This window comes from Diplotaxodon limnothrissa, linkage group LG14 (genome assembly GCF_057381915.1).
Source record: "Diplotaxodon limnothrissa isolate DT_005_m linkage group LG14, D_limnothrissa_male_GT1.1, whole genome shotgun sequence".
Classification (NCBI taxonomy): Eukaryota; Metazoa; Chordata; class Actinopteri; order Cichliformes; family Cichlidae; genus Diplotaxodon; species Diplotaxodon limnothrissa.
In genome coordinates, this window is record NC_140609.1 from 30,908,407 (window position 1) to 30,927,046 (window position 18,640).

General features: G+C 40.2%; 1 protein-coding gene across 1 annotated transcript; it reads right to left on the minus strand.

Moving 5' to 3' along the window:
• Window positions 1–395: 395 nt before the first annotated feature.
• c2cd3 (C2 domain containing 3 centriole elongation regulator) lies at window positions 396–17,851 on the minus strand. Its single transcript, XM_085370868.1, has 33 exons — window positions 17,656–17,851; window positions 16,249–16,518; window positions 16,009–16,166; window positions 15,683–15,861; window positions 15,427–15,569; window positions 15,216–15,348; window positions 14,986–15,138; window positions 14,752–14,896; window positions 14,548–14,654; window positions 14,235–14,438; window positions 13,970–14,082; window positions 13,752–13,870; window positions 13,290–13,418; window positions 12,754–13,200; window positions 11,719–11,870; window positions 11,027–11,270; window positions 10,455–10,638; window positions 10,185–10,368; window positions 9,440–9,612; window positions 9,219–9,354; window positions 8,625–8,899; window positions 8,033–8,113; window positions 7,336–7,953; window positions 6,912–7,256; window positions 6,666–6,804; window positions 6,522–6,586; window positions 6,231–6,436; window positions 6,011–6,141; window positions 5,054–5,203; window positions 4,786–4,976; window positions 2,471–3,221; window positions 1,623–1,731; window positions 396–533 (listed from the first exon to the last, which is right to left on the minus strand). The coding sequence occupies exons 1-33, from the start codon at window positions 17,705–17,707 to the stop codon at window positions 396–398; spliced, it is 6,624 nt and encodes a 2,207-aa protein (XP_085226994.1). The 5' UTR covers window positions 17,708–17,851.
• Between the last annotated feature and the right edge of the window lie 789 nt (window positions 17,852–18,640).

Genomic DNA, 18,640 nt, shown 5'->3' on the forward strand with positions numbered 1-18,640 from the left:
TTTCTCATATAAATACCCACACATATGTACAGGTGCCCTTCTGTTATGTCAGCTACTATAATGAGGTGAAGAGGTGATGTGGACTAGCAATGGCATTTTTAAACTGAACTTCAATGTTTTATTTCTTTAACAAATCAACATGATGGGAAACCCAAAAACATGAAATTAACATACACAGCTGTCTTATTCAAGAGAGAACCTGAAACAGTTACACATCACCAAAACTTGTGGCCACCAGCCTGCAGACATTCAGCTTCAATAAAACATTTAAAAAAACAAAAACAACAAAAAAAAAAAAAACTTCAGTAGAGAAAATGGTTAATATTTATTTATAAAAATACAACATGTTACATTTAATATACATGATTATTGTTGCAGGCTGAAACCAAACGTCTCTAATTAGTCTCATCAAAGTGAGCTGCAAAAATTTTTGCTATTCTCTCCGTCTCTTTCTTCATGGATGACGGTGACATGTTGGGACGCTGCCGAGGGCCTCTGGGAGGTGGGGCGCTGTGAACCGATGAGTTCTGGTCCTGAAAACATGAAGCGTTAAAGTAAAAAAAAAAAAAAAAAAAAAAAAAAAAACAAGTTCTGAACTGCTAGCACACAGTGTACCAAGACAGCTTAGTTGCAGGGGAGGCTGAAGACAAATAAGTTAATTGATCTGAATCTTTTTTTGTGATTATATGACTCACAATTCACACACAACAAACCTTTGTTTGGTTAGCCTTCATGTTGTGAGACTGTCAGCTGCATGTATCAGCAACAAATGGCATGCCTGAACTAGTTTCTTTGAAAGGTCTCGTCATCATGCAGGGAGGAGAGGTGGTGCCAACAGTCACACCACCTCTCCAAATAAGTTCTAACTCTCAACTTCTCTGTTTTATTGTGCTCTTCAAAAAGTTGTAAAATTAAAAAACAGGAGTGACAGTCATCTCCATTGATTCTTCTTTTTTGCATGTGACAGCATCTTATTGTATTGTACTGCAGTATTATATTGTGTTGTATATAAGACTTTTATTTTATTTTTATCTTTATATTGTTTTAGTGTACACTGAGGGCCGTGGGACCGTTTCAATTTCAAATTCTTGTGTATGGAATGTACATATGGTTTTTGACAATAAAGCTGTATTTGATTTATTATTTTTGTTTGTTTTAAATTGCATTAAAATGATCAATTACATTAGAAGAGAGATCCAATCAGTGGTTTTAGAATTCATACTTTTTACTTAATCACATCCAAAGTTTGCAAAAATACAAAAATGTGTTGTTGGTTTAAAAAACAAAACAAAAAAACCCCAACATTTAAATGCTGGGCAAACACTGTGAATGAGATCAGAGAAAGTCAACCTGTTAGTGCTGCAGAACTGAGTGTTAAATTACACCGAATGTCAGTCTGGCATCACGCACATCACACATCATGCGAAAGATTATTCATAACACTGTGTGTACAGAAGGTTGGGCAAGTATATTTGCAAAACCATTAAATTATGCAAACATGAACAGATACATCAAAGGTAAAGGTTAATCTCTAACACCACTGTAAAAGTAACAGGAGTGGAGAGAGTGAACATATAAGCAGGCGTGACGGCCAAAAGCACTGCCCGTGGACAAACACTCACCGGGTTGCTGGATGCCTGGGAGAACGTGGGTGCTAAACGTATAGCTCTCATCGACGCCTCCAGTTGGTGGGAGGGGAGGAAGAAGTTTAGAACCTCTGCAGGAACAGAGCTTAATGGATAAAGTTAAAGAAAACACGTTCTCAGTGTGTTTTGAGGCAGGTACAACTGAAGAGGAGGGGAACTGTGTTTAAACACTCCCCAAAAACATGAAAGTAAATGTTCAGAAAAACAAAACAAAAAAAATATCTGTTTGACCTCCACGGGAAAACTATATTAAGGGGAAGCGCATCTGAAGGTTGCCGGTTCGATCCCCGGGCTCTCAGTCCTGGTCGTTGTGTCCTTGGGCAAGACACTTCACCTACCGCCTACTGGTGATGGCCAGAGGGGCCGATGGCGCGATATGGTAGCCTCGCCTCTGTCAGTCTGCCCCAGGGCAGCTGTGGTTACAACTGTAGCTTGCCTCCACGAGTGTGTGAATGTGAGAGTGAATGAATAGTGGAATTGTAAAGCGCTTTGAGTGCCTTGAAAAGTGCTATATAAATCTAATCCATTATTATTATTCATTATTACACAGACTGTGAGCAACCACATGGGATTTAGTGTGTGTGAGTTTATGTTCAGCCTGCTCAGCAGGAACGTTTTCGCACTTCCACCTGTCAGTCTCCTTATGTCTAGATTGTTGAGATGAATGTTGAAATAAAACCCTAAAGACGCCACACAAGATGAAGCATTTACACACCTAACACAAGTTTTATAATGAATCACTGATTTGAACTGGCTCAGAAAAGCAAAAACCAACAGCATAACCTAACGGCCACAAATGAATCATGAAACACATTTAAAGATACCGTTGGAGGTGTGGCTCGTCTGAGGAGGCGGAAACACTGTGGGTGTCTGTGGTGTGCTGTTTGGCTGGTGATGAATCTGTGTCATGTGACCTCTTGTTAGGGCTGTTTAGTTCTTGTTGTTGTCTTTCACCTCCAGCATGTTGCGACGTTTCATCACCTCTCTCCAGATCTGAAGCATCTCCTGTGGAACCATTTAAGCTGCAGTCGTCTTCACTTTCCTCTTCCCTGTGCTTCCCACTGGGGTGACCCGATTCCATATCTACCAGCAGTTCCTTCTTGCCCTCATCTTCACTCAGGTCCAGGTGCTCTGGTCCCTCCAGGCTCTCCAGAGAGGCCAATTCAGGATCTGACAAGATGCTGGTCCAGGGACTGGTTTTGTCTGTTAATGAGGTCACCTCATTTAAAGGCCTCAGCTTCACTACAACCTCCTCATAATCCTCATCTGTCTGCTCATCCACATCATCGTCCTCTACCTCTCTGCAACCTGTTTCTTCTTCATCACTCTCAGTCATTTTAGCCTTGCCACTTCGTCTGTCCTTTTCTTCCTCAGGCTCAGAGTCTGTGAGGTCCTCAGACACTTCTGCTGGTGTAAATGACAGAGGAGACGTGACTTCTGGGGAACAATGTGAAACTCTGTGAGGACTGGACGATCTCTCAGTGATTGCTTGTGTATTGCTGTCTCCAACAGGTGACACTGTTGAGCTACTCTGTGGGTTTGAAGGAATTGTTTCCAAGCGGTGTCGTTGTAGACCTGTGTAAAGAGACAGACAAAGTTTGAAGGGTTTGAGAAACACACATGCATGCAACATGTGTCTAAACCCAAAGCTGAATCTTTTTAGTTTTGTCTGGCTCACACAGAAGAAGTTAATAACATAAATGTAATTTGCATATAAAATAAATATAATGGGATATGAGAAAAACTGTACAATGAGCTCATTTAAATAACAAGCAGCAGAAGACTGTCAGTCTGCCCCAGGGCAGCTGTGACTACAACTGTAGCTGCCTCCACCAGTGTGTGAATGTGAGAGTGAATGAATAGTGGAATTGTAAAGCGCTTTGAGGGCCCGAAAAGTGCTATATAAATGCAATCCATTATTATTATTATTATTATTATTATAATAATAAATGGACTGGTTCTTATATAGGGCTTTTCTATTCTGAGCACTCAAAGCGCTTTACACAACTCGTTCATTCACCCAATCACACAAGCACTTTTCTCTTTTCTTAAGTTTTTTAGTTCTGTCTAACTAACATTCATACACACATCCACACTCCGATGGATGCATTGGAGAGCAAGCTGGGGTTAGCATCTTGCCCAAGGTTATTTGGCATGCAGACTGGAGCATACTAGGACCGAACCACCAACCTTCTGGTTAGGAGGTGACCTGCTCTACCAACTCTGCCAACTATGCATAAAAAAGCAAAACAAGAGAAATTAATAAAAAGCAGATTTAAAAAGTTTTGTTTTTAACTGGCTTTTAAAAGAGTCCACCGATCTTAAGTCTTGAGTCTGTGGGCCACTAAACAGAAGAATCTGTCTCCTTTTGTTTTCAGCTTAGTATTGGGCACCATCAGCAGGCCCTGGTCACAGAACCTCAGGGGCCTGCCATAGACATATGTTAGTAGAAGCCCTCTGGTATAACCTGGTGTCTGTCTGTGAAAAGCTCTCCAAGTTTGCCAAAGAACCAAGAGGTTCTAATTATTTCATTTTTCTCTTGATTTAGCTGAAGAGAACTGCCTGCCATCCACTGTTTAACAGTGTCTAGGCACTTCAATAAACTGCTAAGTTTTCAAATTTCATTTGGGTGAAATGAGGTGTAGAACCAATTATCATCTGCAGAGCAGAGATAAGAGATGCCCTTAAAGGTTGACAGAATGTGCCCAAGGGGGACCAAATACAATAAAAACAGCAGAGGCCCCAAAACAGAAACCTTGAGGTACACCAAAATGAACTGGATAAGGGGAGATCTGTGCTTTGAAGTAGCTACAGAAAATGATCTGTCAGACAGGTATGAAGAGAATCCCTCCAACCAGATACTGATATACCAACCTAGTACTTCAGCCTATTAAGCAGAATGAAACGTTCAGCTGTATCAAAAACTGAGGTAAGGTCCAACCTGAGCAGCAGAGAACAGTTTCCCCTGTTGCTCGGCCTCAAAATGTCATGTGATACTCTCAGAAGAGCCGTTTCAATTCAATGAAATCTACAAAAACCTGATTGAAAGTGGTCAAGAATGCTGTGCTGATCCAGAGCAGCAGTTAACTGGTTGACCACAACGTCCTCTAGGACCTTAGCAGTAAATGGATGAACTCACCACTGATGATGTTGTGGACTTCTCCGACTAACTGGTTTGACTTTAGTAGAAGCTGAGATGAGCTGTACTCCGAGTCCCTCCGTTTCTCATGTTTATTGTGACTTTCCTGCTCTGGCATAGGTGGGAATGTAGGAGTTGAAAGTTTGCGGCTGAAATATTTCTGAATGTTGTCAAGCTCGCTCAGTTTTTTCCTGTAAGAAAAGAAACAAAGCTCAGGCTCTGCATCAGTCATAAATGGTTAAACAATGCAGTGTCCATAAACTGGTACCTGAGTGCTGAGAACAGGATCGAGCTGGAAGGATTGATGTCACCTGCACTGCTGCTGTGAAAGGACTGAGACGCTGTTTGCTCCTGCAGACTTTGATGGTACAGGCGTACATTGTCCATGTGCTCAGAATGACGGTCACTCTCACTGGACCTGCAGCAGTCATTACAATAACATATAAATACAGTTGCAGACTTTATATTGTAGCATGTGGCAATGAATAAAACTATGCAAGGACCGGTTCTGCAAAGCACCAGTTCTGTGCCAATACCAATGTTTAAAATAATCTGATAGCAGACGCTTGTGTTCTTTTGTTTTGTTGACATTTTGTGACAGGAAAACGAATTAATCCCCATTGCACAAACACAGTATTATACACAGTACTTACACTACACTCATTTATTTGTATTTTGTTTCCAAAGGGGTCAGACTTGTAATTTTTTGAAGTGGTCTTGTGCAATAGTTCTCCAGACTTTCTGAAGGTTTTTGGAGGACATTGGCTGCTTTAAACTCATTTTCAGTCCATATCATTTTCAGAGACCAGTGTTTTTTTTTAATTTTATTTTTGTAAAATATTATTTTATTTTACACAAGAAGTGGAAACTAAACTAAACTGTGTCACCAATGTTAAAACTGTTTTTTTGCCTAAATGCTTAATTGTTTGTTTCCAGATTTATACGTTTCAACAAATCGCTGCACATATTTCTGATTTTCATGGCAAAATACAAAGAAATGAGGGGAGGCTTAAGGCTTACTTACTTACTGTAGATATACAAAAACCTGCCCTAATGTTTTTCAGTCCTCAATGTGTCTAAACTAAGTGATACACATTTATGAGACTGGATCTCAGGAATAAGGACCACAAAAATGATGAAACACAGCTGATGAACATCTTCCATTGCCTTACTGGCTGCAAATATTCTAACAGATGATCGGCACAACCATGGTGTGAATAAAAACCTTTCAGAGAACAGCCTGTCCGTGTGGTCGGGTGATGAGATCTTCTGCTCAGGGAACCTGCTGATGTGAGAGGGAAAGCTGCTGTATGTGGCTGTAGTCTGGTAGCTGAGAGGAAAGGCCTGGAACAAACCCTGCCAGACAAACACCTTCTGGTTTGTTTCAAATTTTGAGAAAGCCATCAAGAGTAAAAAATCTGTTCAAGCAGTCTGAGTTCTCTCACCAATGAGTTTTTGGCAGCTTCTTCACTCACAGATAGTCTCTGCCAGCGTAAATCTTGGACCCCCTTCAGTGGAGTGATGGACACTTTAAGCTGGCCGTGACACTGGCCGCCAAAGTCTGTGATGTTGTACCAACCGCACACTGATGGGAAGCCACAGACTAAAGGGGACAGGTCTACAGAGGCAAATCCAATCACCCTGTCCAGCTCTATGGAAGCAAAATGAAAATGAATAAATTAATCCTTCAAAAACATTAAAGCAACACAAACAACGGGGTGAAACAGCTCCTGTACCTCCTTTATGCCAGACTTTAAACACAAGGGATTGTTGTGGATCAACCAGGAGCTGCTTTGATAGCCTGGAAATTTGAAACAAACACATTAGCCTGATGTTTGATCAGTAGGTTATTTAAGTTGAGGTCTGTGAAGTTATTCAACCTGCACTCGTGCTGATGGTCCCACACAGGGGAGTCTGTGTTAGCTATCACAGCCGTGGACACTGGTTCAGCAGAGTCAGCAGTGGCGTATGAAACACAGCAACATGGCATCCCTTCACTGCGTTCTGCGAGGGGACAGCCTGATGGAAAAGACAAACATGTTGTTGTTAGTGAACTGTACGTTTTGTTTCTGTTTTGCTTTCTTTTTTTTTAGAAAAAAAAAAAGGCACAAGACATCAGGTCACACCTTTCAGGTTCAGGTGCATGGCCTGATCCACTGTGACTGTCACAGGGAAAGATTCATCTGTACTCTGTTCCGTGTGCTGCACAGATGAGATGTCTGGAGTGGCTCTGGAGGATTTATACTTGTGTTTGCTCTGTGCTGATGATTTTCTGAGTGTAGATGGAGAAAGGACTTGATCTCTTTCTTCCATGTCCTCTGATACCAGTTCTTCCTGACTGTCAGAGTCCACCTGAGTCTCAGCTCCAGTAGGTATTTCTCCTGGATCTGAACCGCCTGTCAAGGTGATGTGTACCCTGAGAGCTGCTCCTTGTAGATCTGCTGCTGAGCGCCTGAACAGAGGGTACACTCCTGTGAAAATACAAAATTTATTACACTCTGAAATATGGAGACGATTTTACTAAAGCATTGCTGAGCAGTTATTTCATACCACTTAGCGTCAGCTTCTGCTTGGAAGTCTTTGCAAGCGAGGACAGATCGACGAATGCTGAGCCCACCAGTCGGTCTGTGTCACTGGGCCTTCTGGTTTTATTTTTCTTAAAGGCAACCCACACCTGCACCTCCAGCTTCTCCTCCCTTAGATACCACATTAAAGGCTGCGTACGTCTCAGTTCAACAGTCCTACTTCCTTCAAAACTCACTGTGGCCTTGTCTTCCCCTGCGCCTTCATCAGCAGATGGGTGTTTCAGGTGAGAACAGAAGGCGTCTCGGTCATAGAACTTGTACCTGATGTAGCAGTAGGTGGAGCGCAGCAGCTCACTGTGCCCAGGTAGCAGCAAACAGTGGATGGGTAGCCACACTCTAGGCATGGTAAAGGTCAGCGAGAGTTTTCTCATGCTCTCTTCAAACAGTTCTTCTTCATCCTGCATCATGGAACTGTCAGTCAGGGTATTTTCCCAGCCTAAACCCTGAGCAGCTTTAATGACCCTTTCTCTATCAGAGTGGTGAGCGAAGCTAATGGAAAGCTCTAGGCCTCCGACCAAGATGTGCTGGTGCTGAGAAGAACTTGCTTCAAGACTTATATAAACTCCAAACCAGCCAGAAATACCTACATATGTGGAAAAAGAAAAACTCTGACAAAGTCTTAACAAAAAATAACTGCTTTAACTATTTTAAGCCCAACATACCTGTTCTTTTGTTGATGAGCTCAGACAGAGGTATTTTCACAGTCCCCAACATTAAATCTTTAGATTTGGAAACGTTCACACCTACAAAAGAAAAAAAAAAAAAAAAAAAAAAGGACAATATTAGAAACAAATACTGCTAATAAAATTTTTACACAATAATGTTTCAAAAATTTTAAATACATGTTTGTTTGTTTTTTAACTTGACATTATGCTGCCAAAAAGCAAAGGTATCCTCCAATGTCCCATCCTGGATCAGCTCTTTTACAAACTTTTCCAACGCATTGATGTTTATCTCACTGTTAAATGGTGTATAACGAAAAATATTCACAAACTAGGGCTAACATTCATGACGATTCTTAATATCTAGATCAGTCAGTTATTGCACGGGTGTATATGATATAATATAAAAAAAAAAAAAAACTATGACAATTTCTTTAAGGCTCCACTGATGGGTAAAGAAAAGATAAATAAAAAGTAAAATAAATGATTAATGGTCTCAAGTTAAACATAATCAGAAAACTGTAACATAATATACTTTAGGCAAGTTAAATGTAAGAGTAACCTCATTTCACAAAGAGTGCACTGAGCTCACTTAAACTTTTACGATTGTCTCGGTTCCACACAGTGAAGACAGCAGAAGCCTGTTCCAGCTGCTCAGCAAGGCTGAAGGTTTCTCCGCTGCTGGTCTGAGCAAGCAGATCACAGGACACCTCCATGTGGTGGTCGAACTCGGGGCAGAAAGCCTTTGCTGCTGTGCGGGTGCACCTCCTTTCACTCTCGGGCAAGAAAGAAAGCTGGACTGTGATGAAAGTGTTCAAACCAACGCCGACAAAGTAGCTGAACCTCTCATCTTGTTCTGATAATATCCTGAAATAGCAGAGGCAGTATTTCTAAATACTAATTTGGGCATTATGGTTTCAATACACATAAAGAAGAAATGAGCGAATACTTTTATTTTGATCAGATGAAATTTGCCACCAATCTCAGAATGAACAAAAATAAAACAGCAGAGTCTCAACAACTGTAGATTTGGTGCACATCATCAGCTCTTAATCCTACATCCTAACCCAAATATTTTTATCAAAGTGAGCAGGTGTACAGAAAATCTGTTCTAATTAATGAGCTTTATCATACATAGATGAAATAAAAAAGGCAAATTGTCCAGAGGTCAGTAATAGTGATGTACCTTGCGGCAGCCTTCAGACCACATGCTCTGTGCACTTGAACCACGAGTGTCACAACTCGAGAGGCAGCTCCTCTTCCAGTGTGTCCTTCAGGTCTCACAGGCCTGTGCTTGTATCGAATGCAAACATCTAACAGTCCTACAAAAACAAAAGCAATAACATTCAGATACGGCCTGTATCTATATATTCCTATTAGCATGCGTGCATAATTATGTGTGTATACCTGAAGGCTGAGGTTGGTGTACTGTGGGACTCTCTGTCCTGGGAATCAGGGGCAGAGAGAACATCTGAGCCTCATCAGGAGTTTGCCTCTGCATGGTAACCATGGCACACAGCTTGGACAGTGGAAGCATTCCTCTGGCCACGAGCTGATCTCTCACATTTGGATAGTAATATCTACAGAGAGACATTATATTGATCACAAAAAGAAAACAAGTTGAGCCAGTTACAATTAAGACTGATTACTTTCACATAAATTCTGATTTAAGTTAGTGGATCTCAAAATTCTGTCTGGCATGCCCCCACTACACCTGGTTGTCTGTACACACACATGCAGCTTGAGAATCACTTCACTAAAGACACTAAAGAGTAATTCTGCAGACCTGTATATCATTACCGTATGCACAACTGAGCATTTAGAAATAAAGTATTTTCCTTAACAGGATACAGTGTGATACTCACTGATTAAAAACATACAAAATGCACTAGATTTATGTAATGAAACAAAATTTACAAAAGCTGCCAAGGAAGTAAAGTTTTCTGTGCTCCTTGTACCTAATGAAACTTTAAGTAAAGTTTAAAACCTATTTTTACAGAGGGCACTTCAGCTAAAACAGGAAACCAAAACATTACCATTCCTGGGGTAGAAATATTAGGCTTATAATCAGCATTTTAACTGTGGTAAACATCATTTCATTATTTTATTAAAGTTTAAATGATACATGGATGACATAACAGCATCCACAAACCTGCACCACACTTCAAACTGGATGCCTCCACCGCTGCTGAGACCTTGACTTGAGAGAGAGCTGAGTAGCAGCCTCTGGACAGGAACTCCTTCAGGAGCCAGGAGCACATGAGTCTCTGTGTGACCAAACACCGGGTCAGGAACACAGAGCGTTGTGGTGGTACGAAATGGTTTCAGGTTCACAGCTGTTGGGATGTGATTAAGCTTGGAATGATTCAGAGGGAATAGAAACATCTTATGATGAAGATTTGAAATGATTAGGTGGCCTTACTGCTCTCTATGAGGTTTTGGTCCATGTCTGCAGCAGAGTTGCCCTCCTGACAGGGGAAGCTGTACTGGATGTAGCAGTCTGCCTCACCCCACACTGTGGACTGCAGGGGAGTCATCCCACTGACCCTCTCCACCCTTACCACAAAAACATGCTCTCTCATAGATTCTACATGTGCTGCAGTCACCTGAGGGAGCAGAGCAGTTAATGTTTGTTTGTTTTCATACCAACACATTAGAGAAAGAAAGGGAACAAACAAGTTGTGTTGAAGTTTGGTGTTAACGTTTTCATGAATATTTATTCTACCAAGTCACATTCATGAGTTGTGAGGTTTTAAGGATCTAAATTAACAAAAAACAACAACAACAAAAAAGCATTGCAGCAAGTTTCCATAAAAACTCAATAGGGACAAATGTAAATTGTGCAGATTTATTTATATTTATATTTTGGTCTGTATTGTGTGCCAGCACATATTTAAAGTGGAATTTTCTCTATACTTTCTATTAAAATAAAATAAAAAAAACTGCCAGACTAATCTATTTGACAAGTATTATGCAGCCAATGGTAACACCAACCTTTGTTTGTGAATGTGGATGGTGATCAAGCAGATGAACTGGTCTCACAAGATGAGGCAACGAGTCATATTCTTCATCTCTCGTACGCTGGAGGGAAACGATCTGCTCTGATTGGCCCATAGCCAAAACAACCCTGAGGTTTCCTTTACAGCTCCCTGAGAACACATCAATGACAGGCATGTAGCAGTCCACCCCTAAAACAGGGTACTGCGCCTGCAGGAGGAGGTGGGTGATCTTTGGATCCCTGAAGGGGACAGACATATTTTAGTAAACATGTTAGTATGTTCTATACTTTGTCATATATTTTAGGAATCCACTTAGTGACTAGAATGTAGGGTAACTGCCTTTTACAATACATTCTTGGTGTATGTAAACCTGGGATACTAAAAGTTTTCACTGCTCTTCCCTCTCAGATATTATTATTGTGATTCCAATTTATAGGACTGTCAGCTAAATAACAATTACAATTGTTAATCAGTGGATAACGTTCTCAAAGCGTTGGTATATGAACAGTCAAAAAAACTAAACATCAAAATATAATTCCCAGGCACAAATGGTGTAGCATTCACATTTAACTAATTCCTTCAGTCAAAAACTCAGAGATACTTTTTGCAAACAAATAAATGGTCAGCTGACCAGCTAGCAACTGTAATATTTCATAATTATCCTATATTATTGTTTACCTATCTTACCTGAATGACATGTAGAACTGATGAAGAGGCAATTTAACTAGGCCAAGGAGTCGATCCTGCCCTGAGCTTCTAGTCTTCTGCCACACTTCTATGACCATCATATTATTCTTCATCCTCTCCAGCAGCTTAGCTGTTAAGGCCACAGGTGTCACCTAAAACAGAGAAATGTAAAGAGTGTATTTAGATCAAGCTGCAGGCACTGAGAAATCATCAATGATCCCGACAACTAAAAATGCCAGACTAAAAAAAAGGATTAAAGCCTGGAACATAAAACAGTTTTAAAGATAATAATAATAGTAATAATAAGTAATAATTATAATAATAATAATAATTATAATAATAATTATATTATTATTACTACATTTAATTAATCTACATTTACTTTTCACTAATTCTGAAGTGTCTGTTTGTTGCATCCATGTAGTTTTAATTGATTCAACAAACAGCTTCCAAATCTGGTAGCTTCTGGAATAAACAAATAAACAAAACGCCTGCCAGGTAAAACAGACTAATGTATGCATTGATTTTTATGTCAGATGCCTTTACTGAAGGAACCCCAAGAGGATTTGTTTCTCCTCCTGGTCTCCAACCAGGGATTTTTCCCATGATAGACAAACAGATAAACCACTACTCTGTGAAGCCACAGAATAATTTCTAATGCTAGTTTATGCTAATTTATTCTTATGTTAATTTTACTACTAGTTTCTTGTAGAATAGCACAGTATCACGTACATAAATAAAATATTAAAAAAACCATGTAACAATATGTAAAGCTTTTAAAACAACAGTCAAAAATAAAAAACTCATAATGCTCCCATATACTCCTTTATTACAAAAAACAGCTTTGTGCAAACTCTTTGTAGATCCAGAAAAAAGACTTAAGAGAAAAAGTAAGTTTTATGTCTTTTGTTTTGTGGATTCAGTTTGCAAAAACATTATAGTAATTTCCCTTCATAAATAAGATCATTCCAATGACGTACAAAGCCAGGCAGCAAACTTTAAATGTGGTGAGAATAATGGACCTGCAGCACTTACCTGAACAAAGTTAAACGTAGGGTTTGGCTGACCCCAGCTGACAACAGATCTTGCCGGCTCATCACACCAAAACAGTTTACAGTTCAAATAAACATTCGGAGCCTGCAGAGGCCCACAGTTGAAGTTCTTCCCATCTGGTACCATGAGTAAGGCATGCAGCAGGGCCTCAGGTTCCTCCTCCACCTGCTGCCACGATTTAGGGGGAGATGTTTGATAGCCGGAAATAGGAGCAGGTTCCCTGGAGGGTCTCTGAGGTGTCCAAACATTCAGCCTGGCTTCTTCAAAAGAACTAGCCGGTAACTCCTCTCTGCCATTGGTAGCATGCTGGGTTCTGAGGCTCACCTGTCTCTCAGGACTTTGTGACGGTGACATGTCTCTCCAAGTCACCTTGCTTTTACTTTTTTCAGAGGAGAAACCTTTACTGTGTGCTCCAAGTTCTAGTGAAACCTGCAAAACACATCAACATTCCTTCTGTGACAGTTGCTTCCAAACATTACTTCCTGAGTAAAAGAAGCAAGCCAATGAAAATATATTGCCTTGAGAGGTCCAAACTCCCATGTTTCACTGTTGCCTTTTCTCTGAACAGGCAACACGACAGACTGACTCAGCTGCTCGTTCTGCAGCAGACTGCGCAATGGATGAATTGCCTTACCAATGGCAACAGGCTGCAACACAGGATATAGTGATTTAACACATAGTACACCCGAGCATTTAAAAGAAAACAGCAATGATCTTTTTTTATATTTAATGGAATCACAGCCATGTGTTTGTAGAACATGTTAGAAATACAATAACAGACTCTTCAATATTTTAATCACACTTGTGTTATTGTCTGAAAATGTGTATGTCAAAAATATTTTAACTTCAAAACAACCAGTTAATTAAAAATAATCATAACGTAAAGCCTTTGTTAAGAAAAACAGTAGCTCACATATCATGAAATAATTGACAAATTTCAACAAAATCAAATTACTAATAGTCAGCCTGAAGATACTTACTTTCCTTTGGTCACTCTTTCGTGAGTAAATCTTGAAAATCAGATCAGTTCTCCACCACTGTTCAACTGTGGCTGTACTGAAGTTGACAGGAAACACAGAGAGATGATGGAAGTTCACCACTAAAAAACATAATGTTTGTCAGTCACAAACCTGAAGCACCACAAGCAGCACTTTTCACTTGGGATGATTTCATTAAAGCAGATTCTCAATGGTCATACCTCTTCCTGTGACTTTACTGGAAACAACTCTGGTCACTTCCCCATCTCGGCTTGCCTTACTGCGATCATGTCGATTTGAAGTCACTGGGAACGAATACTCAACAAAATATGTACTAAAAGAAGAAAATGACATACGGTTTTGTCCCTAAAAGTTTGTATTTTTTATAACAAAGTCAGTGATTTGCATCATCATCATTATTATTATTATTATCGTTATAATTATTATTAGCATTATGATCAACAAGATTTTAAATGTTTTCCTAACCATTTCCTGGCAATTAATGGCCGAAGTGGTTTTCCTTTATTTGAGGTTTTTCTGGGTGTTGTGGGTGAGCTGCCAGCTGGTACAGTCAGAGACTCAATCGTCACTCTTGCCAGCCGCACCGAACTCAGCAAAGTCAGCTGCTCTGCACTCAGGAGAAAATGGATATTCCCACCATCACCTGACCGCTGATTCTCTGAATTGTGGCTGGACACAGAAAAACACAGTTCCCAACCATTTCATGCATCTAAGAACAACCTGAGCCTCTGAAAGAAGCTCTAGCTCTGACTTAAAAAGAATACGTAAAGGCCCTCACCCTTCACTAATCTTGGGTGCAGACTCAGTCAGCTTTTTTGCCTGATTTTTACTTGAAGACACGATCCCTTGGCACTCCTCAGTGTCAGCTAATGTGGTACCTGTAATCTGAAAGAATGACAGTTATACTAGAAAATCTGTTAAACTGACAAAGCTTACTTTACCAAAATTTAAAAAAACAAACATATAAAAGTCATCTAGTTACAGGAGTTTTGTAGAACAAATTTTCCAGCAAGCTCTGATCATACTGTGGATCATTGAGCTCGCTATCGCTACAGACACTGCTATGACCAGAAAGAGAATCAGGGCAGGGGCCTTGTCCATCCCAGAGAGGAAAAGCAGAAGTAGAGCTTTAAAGAAAAGAGAAAAAAAGGGAAAACTTTAAGTAAAAATACAACATCGTACATCTGCATCTGGATATAAATTCAAACATGGATACCTGCCAAGTACCAGATCCACAGCTCTGTTGTCTATGTCAGCAGGTCCGTCCAAGCCACTGTCTGAGATTACAGTAACATCATCAGAGTGCTTCAGAGTTAAATCAGTGTGAAGGATATTTTCAAGAAACATCCCAGAAGGAGAAGACAAGGGCCTGCAAAGAAAAGAAGAAAGTCTTACAGAAAGTGAATTGGTAAGAGAGAGGAAGCACTATTTTTTTTCAACACTAACTTTGGCAGAGGTTGGATGTTATCCTTTGGTAGAAGCAGTGGAGTATCTTTCAGAGCCGCCGCACTATCGGTGTCAGATTTCAAAGCTGATATAACCATTGCATTTCTGAGTTTGTTTCCACGGTCGAGAATAACTGAGATGAAAGAAATAAAATTTCAAAATATAGATATGCGTTTCTGCAAACTGATAATGCATGGATGCTTAAACAAACCTGAAATGATATCATTAGTTGGTTGATTTAAAGGATTCACAGCTGTTTGACTGTTCTGAGATCTGTTTGTTGTTGGCATCTGATTTTCAAGCGTCTCTTCTTCGTCCCTCTGTGCATTTTGGAAATATAAGTGGTCCTTCCCTCTGAAAATATTATAGCAACGAATAAAGTAAGATCACTGTCCTCTGATTTAAAAATGGCACTGCGTATGCCAAGATATGAGATGCTGTGCAGGTGTTTGAATTCAACTCTAAACCTTGGTGTGTTTCCGCCACTGCTCTCGGCTGATTCTTTCCCGTTGTTGGCTGAAAGCAACCTGTGCTGTGAGGGCACGGTCATTGGGGTGACTTGTCGTCGCTCGGTGCTGAGGTCTGTGTGGGGACCGGAGCCGCTGCTGTCATAAGCTTCTGTCAGTGGCTCCAAACTAAGAGCTACCTGATGAGGGGTGTAAGAAAAAGCTTAGATGTGGACTGTCCTCAATGTCACAAACTGAGTGAGCAAAGCCCAATTTCAATACAGCCAATAATACTCAGATCCAAATAAGCACTTGGCAAGTAAATATGATTTTAAGTCTACACTCACCTGTAGCTCTCCCAGCTTTTCAGACGTTGGAGATACAAGAGTGTAAAATCCACTGATTGACTGTGATAGTGACAGGCGGGAGATGCCAGTGACCTGAGCTCGTGCAACTGGCAGATGATCTGGTTTAGTTAGGGCTTCCAGCACCAAAGAGCCCATATCTGTTGATGAACAGCATAATGGAGATTAAAAGGAAATCGAAGCAGCATAGCAAACTCAAGAGCATCAACCTCTCCTAACTACCTGTAAGGTAAGAGGTGAACTGTTTTGGGCCACAGCGGATGGGGAAGCGAGCTGTGGTCTTGATAGTTTTCTGTGCCAGCTGTGATCCATCTCTGGGAAAGAAATGTGTACCGTCGGACGACTCTCCCCACCAGCGCAGCCTGATGAACGTTGCAGATGGTGGCTTGTGAACTGTCCATAAAACTCGGCCTATGGTCACCTTCAGGAAGCATCTGAGCTGGCCCTCGACCAGAGGTGGGAGACTAGTGGATGGGGACACATCACTGGGGACTGCAAGAGATAAAGTGGAAACACAAAGAAAGTAATAAAAAGAATGGGATGTTCAGTTTACCTATATTTTCTTTTATTGCCTTGAAAAACATTGGACAAATATAACAGATTGGATATGACAAATTATATCAAGCCTTCCTCTAGAAAGAAAAACATGTACTGAAAGATTTTACCTAATGTTTTTCTTTAAACGAATGAAAAATATTAGGTTAAAGAGGGAAAATTTTACTGTCAAAGTTACTTTAACCCAAACTAAAAATCACACTGACAATACTGTTCTAACTTCAGCGGGATATAACTGGTTATATGGGGCTTTCAGTTAGGTCGTATGTTACAACATAGATCCACAGAGATTTAAATCAGACCTAAATAAATTTACAGCAAAAAACACCAATGCTTATACGTTCAATGGATATTTTATAAGTTCTTTTAATATCGCCCATTGCTCTATTAGATTGAGATCTAATGACTGTGAAGGCTAGTTACGTACAATGAACTCTTTGCCATGTTCAAGAAACCAACATTAGACAATTTGAGCTTTGTGACATTGTACCCATCAAAAAATGGATACAATGTTCAGTAAAGGGATGGACATGGCCAGCAACATTACAAAGGAAGGCTGTGTTTTGTTTTTTAAACAGTTCTCAGTAAATACATACTAAGGGGTTCAAAGTGTGCCAAAACAATATCCCCACAGCCTTACACCACCAGCAGCAGCCTAAACAGGCGTACTTTAATCTTACACCAACTTGCCATGTATTAGCAAGTATTTTGGTATCTCTTATGAAATCAATACAGTCTTGTTTATGCATAAACACCACAAAAACGAAAAAGGAATAAAACAGAAACCGATTGAAGGCGCCCGTTTTAAAGAGAGATTGTATACTTTGCCTTTAGCTTTAGCATATTTTGACAAAACCACAAACAAAGGTTGCATAAAGTTGACTGCTAGAGCTACACGTAAACAAACAAAAGAGATTTGTGAAGACCGGCGAAACAAACCGAAAGACAGTGCATACAAAACAGACAGTACATAGAGAAATGTAACTAATAAGTAAGTAAACATTTGAGGCTAATCTGAGGCTGACAGCTGTCGGTAACATTACAGTAGCTAACGGCTAGCTAAACTGAGTTTACCTTTCTTTTTGCTGCCTGCAGTTCTGGCGGACCTCTGCTTTCTGCTCTTCATCCCTCAGCTCAGTAAGCATGGACTGTAACTAACAGCCAGGCCAAAGCACAGTCAGAGACGTTAGCAGGCATGTTATCGCTCTGCAGCTAACTTATAATCCGTTAAACGCAGCTGAGTGAGCGGCACACACACACACCCACAGACACTCATAATACAAACAGCAGCGCGGAAAACCGTTCCCGAGCAACGAACTACCCCGCTTCCGCTGCCGCTGCTTTTCACAGAGGCATTCTGGGAAAGTGAGTTAATTTTTGCTGCGATGTTTTTTTTTAGAGCTGTTGAATAGATTCATTCATAATAAAAATGTGGAAAACTACGACTACACAATTACTGAGCAGCATGATAACCGCCACGAGGGAGGATTTATTACACTTATATTTATGGCATTTACATTGTGTTGTACTAATACAGTAACTAACAGTGTACAATGTCTATCTTAATTATGAGGTTTTTAAACCATAATGTTTAAATAATTGCTGAAATGGAAGCAGGAATACAGAGATTAATTGGGATGGGCGGGGGGGCAAATAATATTCTGTTTTAAGACTTTTCTCTGCCATTTGCTTTTTAGCCACAGTGGACACTTTTACTTTTTGCAGCTCAACCATTACATTGAATTGAAGCGATTCTAAAATTTGTGAAATATGTATCACAATGTATGTGACACACACATATGAAAGCTTTATTTGCAATCATTTTATTCAGAAGTGTATTTTATTGGCACAAAAGTGTTTTTTCTTGTACCCAGTGTCCAACAGTCCTTTAAAACAACCATAAGTGCAGCTTCAACAATGCATCCAAAACTGTTCAACTGTGTAAAAGCAAATAAACAATAGATTAAAAAAACAACCAAACAATATATATTACTGTGAAAAATTACAAATACACCTCCGAGCTGTCTACCAGTAGAGGGAAGCCCTGGTCTTTCAGTCA

Coding starts and splice junctions, on each gene's coding strand:
- c2cd3 (XM_085370868.1), bottom strand. CDS start 17,707: ATGAAGAGCAGAAAGCAGAGGTCCGCCAGAACTGCAGGCAGCAAAAAG. Junction 14,439..14,547: donor GCACCCAAGATTAGTGAAGG/GTGAGGGCCTTT, acceptor TTCTGTGTCCAG/CCACAATTCAGAGAATCAGC. Junction 13,871..13,969: donor CAGTAAAGTCACAGGAAGAG/GTATGACCATTG, acceptor TATGTTTTTTAG/TGGTGAACTTCCATCATCTC.